Source organism: Amborella trichopoda, chromosome 12, assembly GCF_054954075.1.
Source record: "Amborella trichopoda isolate Santa Cruz 75 chromosome 12, AtrichopodaSantaCruz75HAP2 v2.0, whole genome shotgun sequence".
Lineage (NCBI taxonomy): Eukaryota > Viridiplantae > Streptophyta > Magnoliopsida > Amborellales > Amborellaceae > Amborella > Amborella trichopoda.
Genome location: NC_142347.1, coordinates 32,303,075 through 32,323,198, shown reverse-complemented (window position 1 = coordinate 32,323,198; position 20,124 = coordinate 32,303,075). Strand labels below are relative to the sequence as shown.

The following is a 20,124-nucleotide window of genomic DNA, read 5'->3' as shown; positions in this document are numbered from 1 at the left end:
GTTACGAAACATTAATATCAAACGAATGGAAAGATTAAAAAGGAACGGGATTCTTAATAATTATAAAGGAGATATATCGAAAGTGTGAGAGTCTTGTGTGCAAGGAAAAATACCATCAGGGCAAACAGAGCAATTAGCATATTTGAAATCATTTATAGTGACATATGTGGACCTATGAATGTGACCACCAAAAGTGAAAAAAGATATTTATCTCTTTTATAGATGACTACTCGCGATATGGCCATGTGTACCTTATTCACGCAAAATCAGAAGCCCTAGAAAAATTCAACGAATATAAGGCCCAAGTAGATAATCAAACCAACCTGAAAATTAAAGTCCTTAGAACCGATACAGTGGGGGAATATTCATCTGACCTTTTCAAAGAATTGTGCATTGAAAATAGGATCATCCATTAGTACATCACACCTTATAGTCCTGAACAAAATGGTGTAGCTGAGAGAAGGAATAAGACCTTAGTGGAAATTGTAAGGAGTATGATGGGGCATGCAAATCTCTCATTGCAGTTTTGGGGAGAAGCCGTATTAACAGCATGTTACATCCTTAACCGGATTCCCACAAAAGCTACCCCATTTACTCCTCACGAAATTTTCACAGGTCGTACTCCCTCCCTTGAACAGCTGAAAGTTTGGGGTTGCTCAACCCATATCCTTATCCCCCATCAAAATAGAACCAAATTGAAACCCTAAACTGTCAAATCCATTTCATTGGTTACCCAGATCACGGTAAAGGGTATCAATTCTACAACCTTGAAATCGGTACGGTTATTGAAAGCTGCGATGCTCACTACTTTGAGGAAGAGTTCCTTGAAGCAACGGTGAGTAGAAAACAAGCCAACTTTCATTAGGAGGTCAAAAACAAGGATGTAGTTGGAGACGCTAAACCTGAAACTTCTAAACCAACCCAACCTATTTGTAACCTCACTAAAGAAAGTGAACCTTTACCTGAACTAAGATGAAGTAACCGAGTCAGTAAACCACCTCATTACCAAGAACATTTTGTCTACCATGGAGAACATTTTGATAAGGTTAGAGAAGATCCAGATCCAAAACCTAAAACTCATCGTGAAGCCTTGACCTGTTCTGAAAGAGAATACTGGGTAGAAGCCATGAAAGATGAATATGCTTCTAGTAACCAAAACTATGTATAAGAATTAGTACCCCTACCTCAAAAACATAAGGCCTTTGGCTGTAAGTGAATTTTCAAGAAAAAGTTGAACTCTGAAGGCGAAAATAGAAAAATACAAAGCTAGGTTGGTTGTAAAGGGTTTCAGCTCGAAAGAAGGGATAGATTATGAGGAAATGTTTTCCCCTGCTGCCAAATTTCCATCTATCTGAATCCTTATAGCTATAACAGCCTATTTTGACTTTGAGGTTCATCAAATGGATATTAAAACTGCTTTCCTAAATGGGAATTTAGAAAAAGAAATTTACATCACCCAACCTGAGGGATTTGAAGAGAAAGGGAAAGAGAACCTTGTATGAAAACTTAATAATCCCTTTATAGCCTGAAACAAACATCGCGACAGTGGTACATAAAATTCCAAGAGACCCTTGCTCTTGCAAGATTCTCTACAAATAATGAGGATTATTGTATATATCAAAAGATTAGTGGGAGTGATGTGGTCTTTATATCGTTAAATGTGGATGATATGCTAATTGTTAGTAGCTCAATTACCCTAGTAGTAGAGTCGAACAATTTCCTTGCACAACTTTTTGATATGAAGGATCTTAGAGAAGTTTCATGAGTTGGGCATCAAGATAATAAGAAAAAAGAGAGAGAAGACTATCCAACTTTTCTAGGCAACCTACTGTAAGAGTATACTGGAAAATTTTGATATGAGTATGTGTAAGCCCATGTCAACCCCAATTGAAAAAAAGATGAAGCTTAGTAATAAAATGTGTCCTACTGAAGACATGGATATAAGAGCCATGGAGAGAGTGCTCTATTGGAGCAGAGTTGGGTCCCTTACGTACGTCATGACGGGAACAAGGCCTGACTTATCCTTCGTCAAGAGTCTGGTGAGCCGTTTCTAAAGCAATCCTGGAGAGGAGCATTGAAAAGCAGTAAAAGCAATTCTCATATATTTAAAGGGGACCATGAACTATGCGCTCACATATAATGGGAGAGCTAAAATAACAATATAGGGATATTCAGATACAAGCTATCTCGCCAATCCAGATGATGCGAAGTGTACATCTAGGTATGTGTTTATGCTTGGAGGATGTGCGATTTCTTGGAAGTCAAAGAAACAAGATATTGTAGTTTTGTCTGCCATAGAATCCGAGTATGTGGCACACTATCTAGCAGCCAAGGAGGCTGTCTGGATTAAGAAGTTTCTTAATCAACTTAATTTTCATCCTGTACATTGTGAGGCGGTGCGAATTTTCTACGACAACACGGCGGCAATTTGTATCTCTAAGGACCTCGAGTTTACAAAAATTCCAAGTATATCAAGCCACACTTCTATCACCTGAAAAACGAGGTGAGATTGAAAGAGATCGAGATCAACTACATATCTACAGATTTGATGATTGCAGACCCTCTGACTAAGTGAGTTGTTCCTAATGTTTTTGTAAGACATGTGAGAGAGAAGGGGATGAGAGAAAGCCAGGAAAAAAAATGTAAGGCCTTCAAAGGTCAAGTGGGACATGTTGGGTTTATATGGCCTTTAAAGGCCTTATGAGTGCGTAATGAAAAACATTTATTATAGTAGAACAATACTCAGTAGGAGTGTGGTCCCTCGAAGACCATACTAAGCAAAGGGTATTTATGGATACCGAACTGTGCTTGACGATCTGGGCCAGTCGGATGGAAAACCCAGAGTACCTCGGCATAAAAAATAAACAGAGAAAGGTTTTGGGGTTAGCCCTTGATGAGGTCGGAGCTTATGCCTAGATAAGTGAGCCGAGGGACTGTGTGATCCTTGTGATTGATCGTAGACCTACAGAGACAAGGGTCAAAACCTCATCCTTGTTCCATCACACGGCATGCATATAGATAGAGCATTCGGGAAAGCTAGATATTCACCTTTGAGCGAAGCATATGCATGTGCGAGAGATACCCTTATGCGCTATAGAGATGTGGTCGCATCAGGTCATGGTGATCTTGACTTGTCTCTAGGGAAGGACCTGTAATCGACAAACTAGGATTGTGACGCCTTGGCTCATCGACCAGACTTTGGTGACACGCTAATGAGTCCCTGTTTGGACTATGGGTCATGAGAAACACTAGGTCGGTTCGATAAAGCAAGTGTGGTCAGTAGTCCACAGTTGAAAGTGGAGTATCCCGTGATCGTTGATTTAATTCTTGAACCATATGGATCCACTTCCCATCATGTGTTCATTTTATTACTAAATTATTTTAGATTTATTATTTGCATTTTTATAAGTCATTTGATATTTTATTTCTTATTTTTTGACTTATAAAAATAAAATTATTAATTTACAAAGTTATATTTTTTTAAAATTCATTTTGTTTAATTTTAAAAGATTTAATAAAAAATACATGGGGTCCCACAGTACAAATAGGCCCACCATGTGGGTATTAGGTGGGACCCCACATACCTTACATGGGAGGCATGCCCCACCCTTGGATACCTTCTCTTGTCGCTTTGTCTTCAAGTGTGTTAAATATGGTAACTATATCTTGTAGCATATGGTCAAATATTGATTATGAAATAATGACCATATCTTATCGTGATTATTGAAGGAATACTTTGACTTGATATTAATGATATATTCTTATTGGAAAATATGAGATGAAATATGCAATTTATGGTATGCACTATATCTTTAATGGAATATGGTTTAACAAAAGGGGGATAATGGTTCATGCACCTTTCATGATATTGATGGCCCATCTATATAATGGATGACTCATATCTCTCACCCCACAATTCACCTTGATCAACGGTCCATATTCAATTTCATGAAAAAAGCAAACTATGGGAAACCCTAAAGAAATCCTAGACTTAAATTTCACTGTAAATAGAGGTGCTCTCCCCCCATCTCTACACACCTCTCTCTCTCTCTCATAAACTCTATATCTCTTCCCTAAGGACCACGCCCCTCTCTCTACTCTCGGATTTTCTCTCTCTCTTAAAAGACCCTAAGGGCACGCCTCAACATAGAGACTCCCTCTCTCTCATGATCCAATTATTTTCGAATTAAGGTTTGAGCCTAACTATTTTGGAATTAGGGTTTTGTTGAGATTTAAGGGTGGTTACCTAGTTTGGCCAAAATTAGCTTTTTCGGTTAGAGATTGAAGCTAGACTGCTGATCCCGTGCCATTGGATGTGGTGACTCACTGTGGGGTGTAAAAAGCCCGGTTGAGGGAATCTCCAGCAACTTTTCTTATAATTGTTTATTCATTTATTTTATATTCCCAAGCACAATATTTGGTTGTATGAATGGCATCAAGTAGTTGAGATTTATTTTATTAATGTGTTATTTATTTTTGGAAATTCTATTGTTTGTAATAAGACCACCTGTGAGTGATATTGTTTCCGAAATTATAAGGGGTGATTATTAATAAAAAAAAAAAATTTATTTCCTTGTCAAAAGATTACATTGGTCTATCTTTCATTGGTATCAGTGCTAGTTTTACTTGATTGCCATTAGGATTCTTTTTATTTTTTTGCTTGATAATAGAAATATAATGGCTACTCGTGCCTTCATCTCTGAGATCATGAAAATTGAAAGGCTTGATGGGACCAACTTTGCTTCATGGAAAAGAAAAATCAAATTTGTGCTCTACAAAAAAAACTTGCACGAGGTACTCTTTGAGGACCGGCCTCATCGTCCAACTGACAACTCATCTCAAATAATCAATGATGAGTGCGCCAACAGGAAGAGGAGGAACTTGAGATACAAGCACATTCTTTTATGTGCCATGATTGACTCGTATGCTTCTGAATACAAGTCAATCTATACTACAAGTGAGATTTTTGATAAACTTGAAAGAGAGTATGTTGAACCCTCTCTCATGAAGTAAACTATGGCTATGAGAAGGTACAATGATTTAAAAATAGTAGAAGGTACCAAGTTTGCAGATCATGTGCATGTGTTTCGTGCACTAGTTAGAGATTTGGAAGATTTAGGCATGAAGCCCAATGACTCTGTGCAAGTGATTTATTTAATGAATTCTCTTCCAAATTCATGGGGGACTTTAATATCTTCCATCTCTGCTAGAAGAAAGGCACCAAAATTGGAGGAACTTATCATGGCCATCAAATTTAAAAACGAAAGAAGGAGTTCAAGGCAAACCCCAAGGGATACTGTGCATATAGTAAAATCTCAACCATCTTTTAAATTTAAGAAATGAAAGGGAAGAAATGCTTTTAAGAAAAAAAGATATTTCTAAAGAAGAGATTTTGGAAACAAGGAAGCAAAGAGAGAGACTCGAACTTGTTTAAGAAGGTGGGCCACATAACCATTAGTTGTCGGTTCAACAAATCTGATGAAACTAATAAGGAATTGGCATGGGTGTTTTTTGAGTCCATGCTAACTGACCCCAATGAAGCTTCTTGGTGTCTTGACTCGGGGGCTACGGCTCATGTCACAAACACCAAGGAAGGTTACCATTCTTTCACTCCCATGGGGCCAGGATAGCGGGATATTTATATGGGAGGGAATTTGAAAACTGATGTACTTAGAGTTGGAGATTTTGAGCAGAAACAAAACACTGGGAGCACCTTAATCCTCAAACATGCACTTTATGCTCCTAATATGAAGAAGTGCTTGGTTTCGGTTCCTAAGATGTCTATAGCTGGATTCATAATCACTTTCATTGAGGAGAAAGTTGTGGTTAAGAATGAGAAGATGTGATCATGATTGGGCGACTTGTAGACGGGTTATTTACTATTGAAATAAAAGAGAACGTTGCTTATGTCTCATCCCCTAATGAATTAGATGCTACCCTATGGCATATGATGTTAGTATACATTAATATCAAACAAATGGAAAGATTAAAAAAGGACGGGATTCTTCATAATTATAAGGGAGATTTATCGAAAGCGTGCGAGTCTTATGTGAAAGGAAAGCTAATAAGTAAAAATACCATCAGGGCAAAAAGAGCTGCTAGCATAATTGAAATCATTCATAGTGACATATGTTGACCTATGAATGTGACTACCAAAAGTGGAAAAAGATATTTTTATCTCTTTTAGCGATGATCACTCGTGATATGACCATGTGTACCTTATTCATACAAAATCAGAAGCTCCAAAATAATTCAAAGAATATAAGGCCCAAGTACATAATCGAACCAACCTGAAAATTAAAGTCCTTAGAACCAATAGAGGGGGGGAATATTCATCTGACCTTTTCAAAGAATTGTGCATTGAAAACGAGATCATCCATCAGTACATCATGCCCTATACTCTTGAACAAAATAGTGTAGCTGAGAGAAGGAACAAGACCTTAGTGGAAATGGTAAGTGGTACGATGGGGCATGCAAATCTCTCATTGGACCTTTGGGGAGAATCCGTATTAACGGCATGTTCCATCCTTAAACAGACTCTCACAAAAGTTGCCCCACTTACTCCTCACGAAATTTTCACAGGTCGTACTCCCTGCTTTGAACACTTGAAAGTTTGGGGTTGTACAGCCCATGTCCTTATCCCACATCAAAATAGAACCAAATTGCCACCCAAAACTTTCAAATCCATTTTTATTGGTTAACCAGAACATGGTATGGGTTAACGATTCTGCAACATTGAATTTAGTACTGTTATTGAATGCCGCAATGCTAACTTCTTTGAGGAAGATTTCCTTGAAGCAAGGGTGAGTAGAAAACAAGCCAACTTTTATGAGGAGGCCAAAAATAAGGATGTAGCTCGAGACCCTGAACCTGAAACTTCTAAACCAACCCGACCTGTTTGTGACCTCCCTAAAGAAAATGAACCTTTACCTGAACCAAGACGAATTAATCGAGTTAGTAGACACCTCTTTACCTAGATCATTTTGACTACCTTGGAGAATATTTTGATAAGGTTGGGGAAGATCCAGATTCAGAACCTAGAACGCACCGTGAAGCCTTGACTTGCAGTGAAAGGCAACACTAGGTAGAAGCCATGAAAGATGAGTATGCTTCCATTAACCAAAACCATGTATGGGAATTAGTACCCCTACCTGAAAAACATAAGGCCATTAGTTGTCAGTGAATTTTCAAGAAAAAGTTGAACTCTGAAAGAAAAATAGAAAAATACAAAGCTAGCTTGGTTGCAAGGGGTTTCACTCAGAAAAAAGGGATAGATTATAAGGGAACTTTTTCCCCTATTGCAAAATTTCTATCCATCTGAATCCTTATAACTATCGCAGTCCATTTTGACTTTGAGGTTCATCAAATGGATGTCAAAACTGCCTTCCTAAATGGAGATTTAAAAGAAAAAACTTACATGACCCAACTCGAGGGATTTGAAGAGAAAGGGAAAGAGAGCCTTGTATGCAAACTTAATAAATCTCTTTATAACCTGAAACAAGCATCGTGACAGTGGTACATAAAATTCCAAGTGACCCTTGCTCTTGCAGGATTCTCTACAAATAATGAGGATGATTGCATATATCAAAAGGTCAGTGGGAGTGATGTGGTCTTTATATCGTTATATGTGGATGATATGCTAATTGTTAGTAGCTCAACTGCCCTAGTAGTAGAGACGAAAATTTCTTTGCGCAACACTTCGATATGAAGGATTTTGAAGAAGCTTCATATGTGTTGGCCATCAAGATAATAAGAAACAAGAGAGAGAAGACTATCCAACTTTCCCAAGCAACCTAATGTAAGAGAATACTAGAAAAGTTTAATATGAGTATATGTAAGCCCATGACAACCCCAATTGATAAAATGACGAAGCTTAGTAATAAAATATATCCTACCGAAGACATGGATATAAGAGCCATAGAGAGAGAACCATACAGGTGGGCAGTTAGGTCCCTTATGTACGTCATGACGGCAACAAGGCCTGGCTTGTCCTTCGTCATGAGATTGGTGAGCCGTTTCCAAAGGGGACCATGAACTATGCGCTCAAATATAAGGGACGAACTGAAATAGCAATAGCGGGATATTCAGATGCAAGCTATCTCGTGGATTCAGATGATGCGAAGTCTACATCTGGGTACATGTTTATGCTTGGAGGCGGTGCGGTTTCTTGGAACTCAAAGAATCAAGATATTATGGTTTATTCCACCACGGGATCCGAGTATGTGGCATGTTGTCTAGCAGCCAAGGAGGATGTGTAGATTAAGAAGTTTCTTAATAAACTTAATTTATTTCCTGTACATTGTGAGGCGGTACATATTTTCTGCAACAACACGGCGGTTATTTGTGTCTCTAAGGAGCCTCAGTTTCATAAGAATTCCAAGCATATGAAGCCATACTTCTATCACCTGAAAAATGAGGTGAGATTGAAAGAGATCGAGATGAGCTACATATCTACAGATTTGATGATTGTAGACCCTCTGACTAAGAGAGTTGTCCCTAATATTTTTGTATGACATGTCAAAGAGATGAGGATGAGAGAAAGTGAGGAAGAGAGACTGTAAGGCCTTCAAAGACCAACTCGGAGATGTTGGGTTTATGTGGCCTTTAAAGGCCTTATGAGTTTGTAATGAAATACATTTATTATAGTGGAACATAAACTCAGTGGGATTGTGGTCCCTCGAAGACCATACTAAGAAAATGATATTTGCAGATACCGGACTGTGCTTGACAATCTGGGCCAATCGGTTGGAAAACCCAAGGTACCTGGGTATGAAAAATAAAACGAGAAGGGTTTTTAAGTTAACCCTTAATGAGGTCAGAGCTTAGGCCTAGATGAGTAAGCCGAGGGACGGTGTGACCCTTGTATGTGATGGTAGGCCTACAGAGACGAGGGCCAAAACCTCATCCTTGTTCCATCATAGGGCATTCATATAGTTAGATCGTTCGGGAAAGCTAAATACACACCTTTGGGTGAAGCATATGCCTGTGTGAGAGATACCTCTATGCGCTATAGAGCTGTGGCGCATTAGGTCGTGGTGACCTTGACTTGTCTCTAGGGGAGGATCTATAATCCACAGATTGGGATTGCGACTGCTTGGCTCATCAATCAAACATTGGTGACCCATTAATGAGCCCCTGCTTGGACTGTGGGTCATGAAAAACATTCGGTCGATTCGATAAAGCAAGTGTGGTCAGTAGTCCACAGTTGAAGGAGGAGTATCTAGTGATCGTTGATTGAATTCCTTAACCATATGGATCTACTTCCCATCATATTAATTTAGTTGTGTTTATTTTATTATTAAATTTTTATATGTCATTTGATATTTTATTTCTTATTTATGGACTTATAAAAATGAAGTTATTAATTTAGATTGTTATAATATTTTAACTTTTATTTTGTTTAATTTTAAAATATTTATTAAAAATTACATGGGGGCCCATAGTGCATATCGGCCCACCATGTGGGTATTAGGTGGAGCCCCACGTACCATACATGGGTGGCACGCCCACCCTTGGATACCTTCTCTTATTGCTTTATCTTCAAGTTTGTTAAATATGGTAACTATATCTTATAGCATATGGTCAAATATTGATTCGGAAATATTGACCATATCTTATCTTGATTAATGAAGGAATATCTTGACTTGATATTATTAAAATATTCATATGGAAAATATGAAATGGAATATGCAATTTATGGTATGCACTATATCTTTAATGGATTTAATTTATTTAAATATATTGATGGGAAAATGGTTTAAGGAAAGGGGGATAATGGTTGATGCACCTTCCATAATGTTGATGGCCCGTCTAGGGAATGGATGACTCAGATCTCTCACCCCACAAGTCACCTTGATCAACGGTCCATATTCAATATCAAAAAAGAAGCAAATTATGGGAAACCCAAAAGAAACCCTAGACCTAAATTTCACTATAAATAGGGGTGCTCTCCCCTCATCTCTACAAACCTCTCTCTCTCCCATAAACTCATTCTCTCTCTTCCCTAGGGGATACGCCCCTCTCTCTACTCATTGATTTTCTCTCTCTACTCTCTCTCTTAAAAAGACCCTAGGGGCACGTCCCAACATAGAGACTCTCTCTATCTCATCATCTAATCTAAGGGTTGGAAAAATTAAGGTTTGAGCCTAATTATTTTGGAGTTAGAGTTTTGTAGAATTTATGGGAGGTTACCTAGTTTGGCCGAAATTAGCTTTTTCGGTTCCAGATTGAAGCTAGACTGCTGATCCCACGCCATTGAATGTGGTGACTCGGTGTGGGGTGTAAAAAACCCATTTGAGGTAATCTCCGACATCTTTTCTGTTAATTGTTTGTTCTCTAATTTTATATTCTCAAGCACAGTATTACATTGTATGAATGTCATCAAGTAGTTGAGATTTATTTTATTGATGTGTTATTTATTTTTGGAATTTCTATTGTTTGTAATTAGACCACCTATGAGTGATCTTGTGGCAAAAATTATTAGGGGTGATAATTATTTTACAAAAAAACTTAAAATAGGAAAATTTCGAACTTTGGTATTCTTGAATTTTTTATTTTTTTTTTAATCCTAAAGATCTTAAAATAGGAAAATTTTGGACCTTTAACTTCTGAATTCTTTTTTTTTTATTTCTGATCCTCATTATCCAAAAATAAGGCAATATTGGAAAAAAAAATATGGAGCTCCTAAGAACAGGTGCACATGTAATATCCAAAATTTTGAATGTAATAAATTAAAATTTTAGGTAAAATTGTAATTTATTACTGCTCTACCAATTTTATATCTATTATTAAAACATTTTGACAAAAATTTAAAGAATGACCAATTTGCCCTTTTTTTATTTTCAAAATCCAAAATTTATTTTTGCGTGAACTAAGTATTATTGAATTTTTGGAATTTTCAAAATTAGAAATTTTATAGTTATCAAATTTTAAAAATTCGACAATTATAAAATAAAAAATTTACAATTTGGGTGTCTGAAATGTTTTTTTATTTCGGATACTACAGAACTGAAAGTAGGGAAATTTTGGGCATTGATTGTCTTGATTTTTTTATTTATTTTTTTATTTTTATTTTTTTTGGGATCCTTAAAATTCGAAACTTGGTAAATTTCGGATCTTAAAGTTCCGAATTCTATTTTTATTTGGGATCATTATGATACAAAAACTTCGGAGCTCCTAACAACGAATATACATGTAATATCCAAAATTTTAAATATAATAAGTGAAACTTTTAAGTAAAATTGTGATAACTCTTAAATGACGGATATATGTGTAATGTTTTCAATATATTTTGGCTCCTACTAAACCAATCGCATATCCTTATCACGTCATACACTTTTTTAAGATATCTATTTGTGGTTCCCTTTTTCTTGTAAACCAAATATTATTTTCTTATTTGAAATAAATATTGAAGGGCTGAGATTTTCTCTGGCGACACTAGTGGCATGATAACTGCTATTTTTAGTCAAGTTTGTTTGAAGCCTATTTAATGCATACAAAAACAAATCAAAATCAGATTTTCTTTAAATAAAGAAATAAAGGCTCGTCCTCTCTCTCTGTTAAATATCCTCGAAACACAACCATCATTTTCTCTCTACTTAAGTAAACCAAGAAACTCCATTTCTTGTTTGTGCCACTGATCATTACTTTGTTCTTGTAGCCAGATAAGAACGAAAAATAGAGAGGTGAACCATTTCCGAAGGTTTGTACTAATCTAAATTAATTACCCGAAAATAAAGAACAAATCGGAATCAGAAATCTTTAATATAAATTGGAGGAATAATTTAGAGAGGGCACGCCACGTCCTCCCCAAAAGAAATTACAAGGCCTCGCATCTTCTTCTTCCTCTCAAACAAAGATATTTGGTTCTTGCAACATCAGAGAGAAAACCGAAAGGAGAACCATTTCCAAAGGTAGGCTCTGATTTATGTATTGTTTTTGTACATGAGCTTTTTCAAAAGATTAACTAGTGACTAAACACAATTAAATACCTTGTTAATCACCCAAAGATTCTCAAATTTTTCTTTAACAATTTACTCAAACATTTTTTAACCCTCAAATCATCACATGGCAAGATATGGTAAATCTGCAGAAATGAATAACCCTTTTTCCATCTCCATTGTTCAGGTTCACTTGCAGGTCCACCAACTTCTTGTTACTATGGACTCTTTCCGTGCCGACAGCTTCTTGAGTGGCTTCTGCACGGTTGAACTGGAAAGCAGCAGAGTGAGGTTGCGTTCTCCGATTGTTGACCCTCAAGCCCCGATACAAGGAAACATAATCATCCAAATTGACCTGTCTGAGCACGTATCGTTCACTAGTTTACTCGCTCCTCAGCAACATAAGAAGCGCATCACCATCATAACCTTTACCCAACGCCTAAACACCAGATCAATCACTTATCATTTCTTGAAGGATGAGTTGCTTCGTATGGATGTGCCCTACCAAGTCATCAACCACGTAATCAACCACATTACTGATAAATTTTGGGAGAAATTAGAGGTCATTAACAGAGAGGGCATGGCACCCCAAGAAGCACTTTTGGTAAAGTTGTCGATGGAGATTGTGAGGGAGGTAGATGATGCAGTTCAAGTTGAATCATCATCTCTTGGCGAAGACTTTGTTTCTAGGCCTGCTGCTGGGCATGCAGTGGAGTCCTTAGAGAGGGTAGATATGAAAGAGGACGAAGAAATTATCTGCACTATTTGCATGTGTGAGATGGATTTTGGAACGGTTGATGTGAGGGTGATGCCATGTTCGCACAGATATCATGGAGAGTGCATTGCTACTTGGCTAGCGAATAGAAGTAGTTGTCCAATGTGCCGTTACCGATTGCCCACTGCGAACTGAATAATTTATCCTCTTCGCTTTTCTTTTTTCTTTTTTTGGGTGTGTTGGTGTAAAAAAATGTGCATGACCTTAGAAGTGTTTTTATCTCATATTCGTTGTCATAGATGTACTAGAAATACTTGCTGGAATCAGCCTTTCTTCTCTTCAATGTATTCTTTGTCATGGATGTAATACAAATACTTGCTGGTATCAGCCTTTCTTCTCTTCAATGTACGATCATTTTTCTCACGTTAATCTCTTCCATATGTGGTCATTGTTATTTTCCATATTCTTGTTTTAATCTATTTCGACCATATTCTTGTTTTAATCTATTTCTATCATAACTGGACCTACCAAACAACTTAATTGAAGGTATGGAAGCTCAAAGAGAACTGAGGGGTTGTTTTTTCTCCGATTTTTCTTTTGGGAAAATGTCATTTAATAGGTCAAAATCTTCTACAAAACCATATAAAGACGTCAAACAATCTTAATTAATATTGGAGAGTTTGTTTCTGAGGTGTTTAATCTTCTCATATGATGCTAGTATACAAAAACTAAATAAACAGGCTATGATGCTAGTATACAAAAACTCCTTTTTATTATTTAAAAAAAGGATAGCGCAATTGTTTTGTTACTCCCATTCCGATCATGAAAAGGAAGAGCAAATGAAATTTTATAAACCAAATGGAGGAAAAGACTTTTGTTCCTAAAATTTTTGCCATTATAAATTGCTTAAACTTTCTAAAAGAGATAAACTAAAGGGTGCATTTAAGCCCTTTGAAGCAATTCCTAAGGCCTAGTCTTTACTAGAAAAGGTAGACCCGCACCTCAAAATCCCATTGAATAATGCAGTTCCAGCACAAGAAAACCCTCACAATGGCTTGAAAATTCATGGCGGCGACTGATTATGAAATGTAAAGACCCAAAAATGGTACATTTGTGAAAATTTAAAATGGACAGTCCAAAATCATTTTATTTTTCAGATCTATAACTGTAGACTTCAAGATCATCAATTTGAGGATTATCAAATGCAAATATTGGAATCTCCGATGAGAATTGAAATGTTCAGCTTTGCTTTTATTTTAACAGCAAAGCCTAGACTTTCCCCTAACATTTTCCTAGACCAAATGCAGCAGCCATTTATGAAGAAATCAAAAACTTTAAGGCCAAAGTTCCTAATAAACATGGTATCAGAAAGAATTCTATCACAGAGTCAAAGGTCATAAAAAGAATCTGGAAGCTATCTCCAAACAGCCAACAACAATACATGGAACTAAAAAATGTTCGAGAGAACAAGAAACTTTAACCCACGGGATGGTCATGAAGTTGGAAAGTGGTAAAATTTTCCACAAATCCCATAAACAATTTCTGTTTTAAATATACAGATACTCATATAGGGGGGAACTATTTACATGGATATCAGCTTCCCACAATCAAATAACATGGAAGTAATCATGTTACGGGAAGTAATGAGAATGTTAGAGCAGAAATAATAAATAACAGGAAAGGGAACAAAATAGACAAAATCGCAGTTTAACATTTACAAGAATTACCAAATTAAGAAGATCCAGGGTTTCCTTCATTGTGTCCTTGAAGTTGGAGTTTTTGCTCCCCAAAGAGCTGCTTGGCATTACGTGACCTCTGCTTCGATTATTGCCTCTAACATGAGATCAGAACCTCGAGGATCGTCTGTAATATACCATCGTGCCTACTTATATGACAAGCAAGTCACAAAGAGAAAACTACCAAAATAACTGGTTCAAACAAATTTTACAGAAAAAATACCAGGTTTTGGAAAATACTTTACAACAGATATGAGAGAGAGAGATACCAAAATAACTGGTTCAAAAGAATTTTACAGAGAAAACATGGGTTTTAGAAAATACTTTTACAATATGAGAGAGAGAGAGAGGCCCAATACATTTTTTTTAAAAAAAAAAAACATTTTAAAAAAGAGTAACGATCCTTTAGGACCCTGCCACGTCCCAATGGCATAGGACCCCTATGGATTACTGTTAGATCTAATTTCCAATCCCAAAATTAGGATAATAATTTGACTGTCAACCTATATGGCCAAATAGTTACGTCTAGCACCCCCATGTGTTCTCCCCTCTCTTGCCTCCCATTTCTTCTCTCTCCTCTCTCATCCCCTATTCCCCTCTCTTGCTCCCCATTTCTTTTCTCTTCTCTCTCATCCCCTATTCCCCTCTCTTACTCCCCATTTCTTCTCTCTCCTCTCTGATCCAATGGGTTGTATTTACAAACCCACCTCAGGGGCAACCACAACCATCTCTCTCTCTCTATCTCTATCTCTATCTCTCATCCAAACTAGAGAAACCCACAGTCTGTCTTTCATGTTCTTTTACAGGTGGGTAATGGCTTTAGACCAGAGCTGCATAGATGGGAGTACCCATATAGCTACGGAGAAAACCAATGTCATCATAGGATTTAGAAACGCTCCCAAAAAAGTTGATGAACCTCAATGGAAGAAGACCCAGTTTCCATGGTATAGAATCAGTAAATGAATTAAGCGAGAGGACAAGATAGTTCAGCAATGGAAGATAACCCAAGTTTAGAAGAATCGAACCACTAAAACTGTTATTGGATATTCGAGCATCACAATTGACACCCAAGATCGCATGCCGGCAGGGATCTTGCCTGAGAACTGATTTCCAGTGAGATTCAGCCTCTGTAGATTTGTTGCCTATGATTATTAGGGTTTCAAGCTTATTCCAGCGAAAAAGATAAAGAGGGAGTTTCCCTTCAAGTAAGTTTCCAAGAGCATCAACGATTACCAGGTCAGAATTCCAGCCAAGATTGGCCGGAAGTTGGCCAGAGAACTTATTCCCATAAATTTCGAGGTAGTTCAGAGAACTTGATCAAATTGTGAGTCCTTGGGTAAACACTTTTATCATTAATAATCGTCGTTATGTGAAATAGAAACAGACCAACCTGTTTTGTTATTGTATAGCGGTTTTTCAATTTCTTAGGTAAAAGATTTTTTTTTGTTCATGTAAAGGTTGATCAAAACCAGTGAATTTTCGACGAGAGAGAAAAAGAATGGGAGAGAGAGGAGAATGGGGACAAGAGAGAGAGAGGGGGCAATACTAGAGAGAGAGAGGGCATTAAACGTTTTTCAATACATTTGATTTGTCAACTTTCATCTCAATTTTAAGATCGGGATTTAAATCTATAGGGGTCCTATGCTGTATGTGGTAGGGTATCAATACTTCCTTCTTCTTTTTTCTCTTTTTTATTTTTTTATTTATTTTTTAATGGAAATGACCCTGTGCATCCCTCACACAGCAATGGCTTTATAAGACCCCACTTACTTGTTGTCGGATATTGTTAAACTCCTCTCTCTCTCTATCTCCCTCCAACCTGTTTCCCTTTAGAAATGGCCTTCTATATCTAAACTTGCTCGCTCTTCTCTCTCCAATTCCAGTGCTTTGGCACTGAATTGCTCCCCAGTTTTGCAGAGTAGGCTGCCAAGTTTGGTTGGCCTTTTCCTCACCATTTGATCTCTCTCTCTCTCTCTTTTATGTGTAGGTAGTGCCAACTGTAAGAGCTTCCCTTAAAAAGGTAAGGTGAGCACATAGCATATAAAAAATGAGTTTCACCAACACCAATCCCCCTCCCCGAAGGAGAAAACATACACACCCCTCTTATGTTATGAAATTTCTCTTGTTACCAAAACTATGTACCCACTCTTAGATTTATCTCATAAAACATTAAAGACATGTTTTGGTGGAACTTTTGGGTAGTGGGAGACCCAAGTTCCATTAAAATGAGTCCCCCAATTGTTGCAAGATGGAATATATAGCTTCCATAGCTCCTAAAAACAATGTTTCTTACGTAATTTTTAGGAAGCTACCTCGGAACCCGTGGTTTCTATATTTTGTGGAAGAGGGGCTCCACAAACAAATATGCCCAAAAAGGGAGAAAAAAAAGGAGGAAAAGAGTAGGTTAGGGGGTAGCTTTTCATATCCAAAGCTCAAATTTAGGTAAAATGGTTGTTTTGGCACTAAAAAAAACCAAATATTTACCCTGATGATTGTGGATACAAAATAATAATTTTCAAGCCCAACACATTGGTTTAATCCATTTTAGGAGCATACAAGTTCCTCACAATTGCACTTTCTTCTTATTCTTTTCTTTCTTTCTTTTTTTTATTTTTTATTTGTTTATTTGTTTATTTGTTTATTTGTTTATTTTTTATTTTTTAACAGTCAAATACATATGCCAGAACTCATCTTAGGAAAACTTTTAAAGGCTACAGATGCACTGCACCATTTTAACTGCTCATATTGAATGCCTCTTTATTAGAGGCGTGCAAATTGATTTATTTTTTATTTTTTATTTATAAATTCAATTCACATAAAATAATTTGGGGTATTGATTGTAACTTTATGGGTGCGCCGGATGACAAACTATTTCAAAAAAAAAAAATGGCCCAATACCTTCAAACATTTTGAATGTTTTATTTTTTTATTTGAAATATTTTTATTCATATTTGGTACAGAAGCCCCAATACAAAAGTAAATTAAAACAAAAGAAAAGAAAAAAGTTTGTAATAACTGTCAAGTATTGAACTACGATGCACCTAAAAAATCATCTAGAAGAAAGTATTCCGATGTTTGGAAAATCCTGTAATTTTATTATTTCAACCTCAATATGCATGGAAATAAAGGAAAAATAAGTTTCAAGTCCTAAACATTATACATAAAAAAAAATTATAATCCGGTGCTAATCCCGCCTACACAAGGTCTAGGGAGGGGTGAGCTGGAAACGGTCCTAACCTTTGGCTCATACACAAAGTGGCCGTTCTCAGGACTCAAACCCGCGCTGTTGCTTTGGCTGCCTGAGCTTTTTACCATCACACCACCTGACGGCCCCTCTAAATTATACAACTTGTAACAAATTATTTCGACCATCTATTTTTTGAAAAATTTAGTGTTTTAAATTACACAACCATTCTTTTTTAAAAAAATTATAACTAGAGATAAAATTAAATTTTGGCATAATCATAAAATTTCCACCTCTAAAATTAGGGGGGCACCTTGTTCTTACATTACAAAAAGGGCGTCTTGTGCATACCTCACCCTTAAAAAAAAACCAATAAAAAAACACGAAGCAAATGCCCCTCGGGTTCAATCTCTGCCTCCAAAACGTTGAAAGGTACACGTGCCTTTGCGCGTGCACGAAGACGGTGCACCATCCCAATTAAATGCCAACACATCTCCATCACTCTCTATCATTAAAAGGAAAATGGTTTGATAGGGCTGCGACCCTATCAGAGTAAGTAAATCCTCAGCTCTAACTCTTGAAAATTGTAATTGAAACACTAGAAAATCTTTACATTGATCGTCGCTGCTTGAATATTATGATCGTAAAAAAAAAAAAATAAAAAAATTAAGCTTTAAAAATAATGTATAAAATAACAAATTATTTAAATCATTCATTTAACATAAAAAATAAATATTAATAGATCAGTAAGATTCGCACATTTTTTGACTTTCAACTTTTAATGTTAGTGTTGAAAATTGATTTTTGAGCGATGATGGAGATTTCGGTTGAGGAATTTTTTTGGACTACGATATGAGGTGAGTTCTAGTTTGTTTAAAGTTGAGGCTCTATACAATCAAAGCAGCGTTTTAAAAAACGTCGGGTCGAACCGGACTCTCCCGGTTCGACTCGGAATTCGCGAAAAGGGACTGGATCGGTTGAAAAATCGAAAATCGTCCGGTTCTAGAGAGAACCGGACGATTCCGTACGGTGACTCGCCGATTCACTGTACGGAATCGGGGAGTCCGAACAGTGAATCGGCGAGTCCGTACGGATTTTTTTTTTTTTTTTTTTTTTTTTGTAATCCATGATAGATTTTTTTGTAATACTTGATCAATTTTTTTGTAATCCATGATCGAATTGTATTTGTTTTTTTGTAATCCATGATCGAATTTTTTGGTTTTTTGTAACCCATAATAGAATTTTTTGTAATCCATGATCGAAATGTTTGTTTTCTTTTCTTGTAATCCATGATCGCTTTTTTTGTTTTTTTTTTTTTTTTGTAACCCATGATAGAATTTTTTGTAATCCATGATCGAAATGTTTGTTTTTTTTTTGTAATCCATGATCGAAATGTTTGTTTTTTTTTTTGTAATCCATGATTGAACTTTTTGTTTTTTGCTTTTTTTGTAACCCATGATAGAGTTTTTTGTAATCCATGATCGAACTGTTTTTTTCTTTTTTTGTAATCCATGATTGAATTTTTTGTTTTTTTTTGTTTGTTTTTTTTTGTAATCCATGATCGAATTTTATGTAATCCATGATCGAATTTTATGTAATCCATGATTGAATTTTTTGAAAATTTGTGATTTTTTTTTTTTAATCCATGATTGAATTTTTTTTTGTAATCCATGATAGAATTTTTTGAAAATTTGTGATTTTTTTTTTAATCCATGATCGATTTTTTTGAAAATTTGTTATTTTTTTTTTTAATCCATATTATTCAAAAAGAAAATGAGAGAGATGATGATTCTGAGGCCACCCTATCCCAGCCATATTATTCACATATCGAGTCCCAACAGCAACAGTGTAGGGATGAGCACGAAATACTGTAAATTAAATGCTGAATGACGGTTCATGCAGGGAAAGAACATATCAATATTCGCATACTCATTCAAAAACATGAAAATTCTTAATGGAGTACCCTCATTTTTTATTGAATTCCTAAAAAACAATATTTATAATGAATTTTAATAATTTTTCAAATTTTTTTTAAGCTTTATTCTGACCGATTCACCCGATTCCCGATCCGGATAGCCGATTCACCTATCCGGATCGGTTTTTTGGAAGCCCGATCCGGATCACCGATCCGTTTTTTAAACCATTGAATCAAAGTAAAGCCTACCTTCAAATAGTATCAAAAAATGTAGTTTCAATACTTAAAATCTTTGTGATAACCTTAAAATGTATTTTTATATTTAATTATAAAATTTAAAGCTTAAAAAATAGTGTAGATTGAACAAATCTATTAAAACTTGAAAATATTGAAAATTGACGGTTTTGAAATGTGTTATAAATTGTTCTCAAAATTTGAAATCTATGTTTTTCTCATGTACATGCATCTTAATGCGTAGATGATCAATTTAAAGATAGTTGAACTTAAAAACAACCTCTTTTAGTTAAATTTTTTGATGTGGGCCCTAATTTGCCTTTGAAGTGGGACTTTATTTTGTTTTCGTATAGCCTAGGCCTTACAGAAACTCCATTCTGAAACGCGAACAGACATCTCCC

General features: G+C 36.1%; 1 protein-coding gene across 1 annotated transcript; it reads left to right on the top strand.

The window, feature by feature from the left end:
• The first annotated feature begins 11,843 nt into the window (after positions 1 to 11,843).
• Positions 11,844 to 12,911, top strand: LOC148779529 (uncharacterized). Its single transcript, XM_088852684.1, has one exon. The coding sequence runs from the start codon at positions 12,067 to 12,069 to the stop codon at positions 12,847 to 12,849; it is 783 nt and encodes a 260-aa protein (XP_088708810.1). The 5' UTR covers positions 11,844 to 12,066; the 3' UTR covers positions 12,850 to 12,911.
• Positions 12,912 to 20,124: the final 7,213 nt, after the last annotated feature.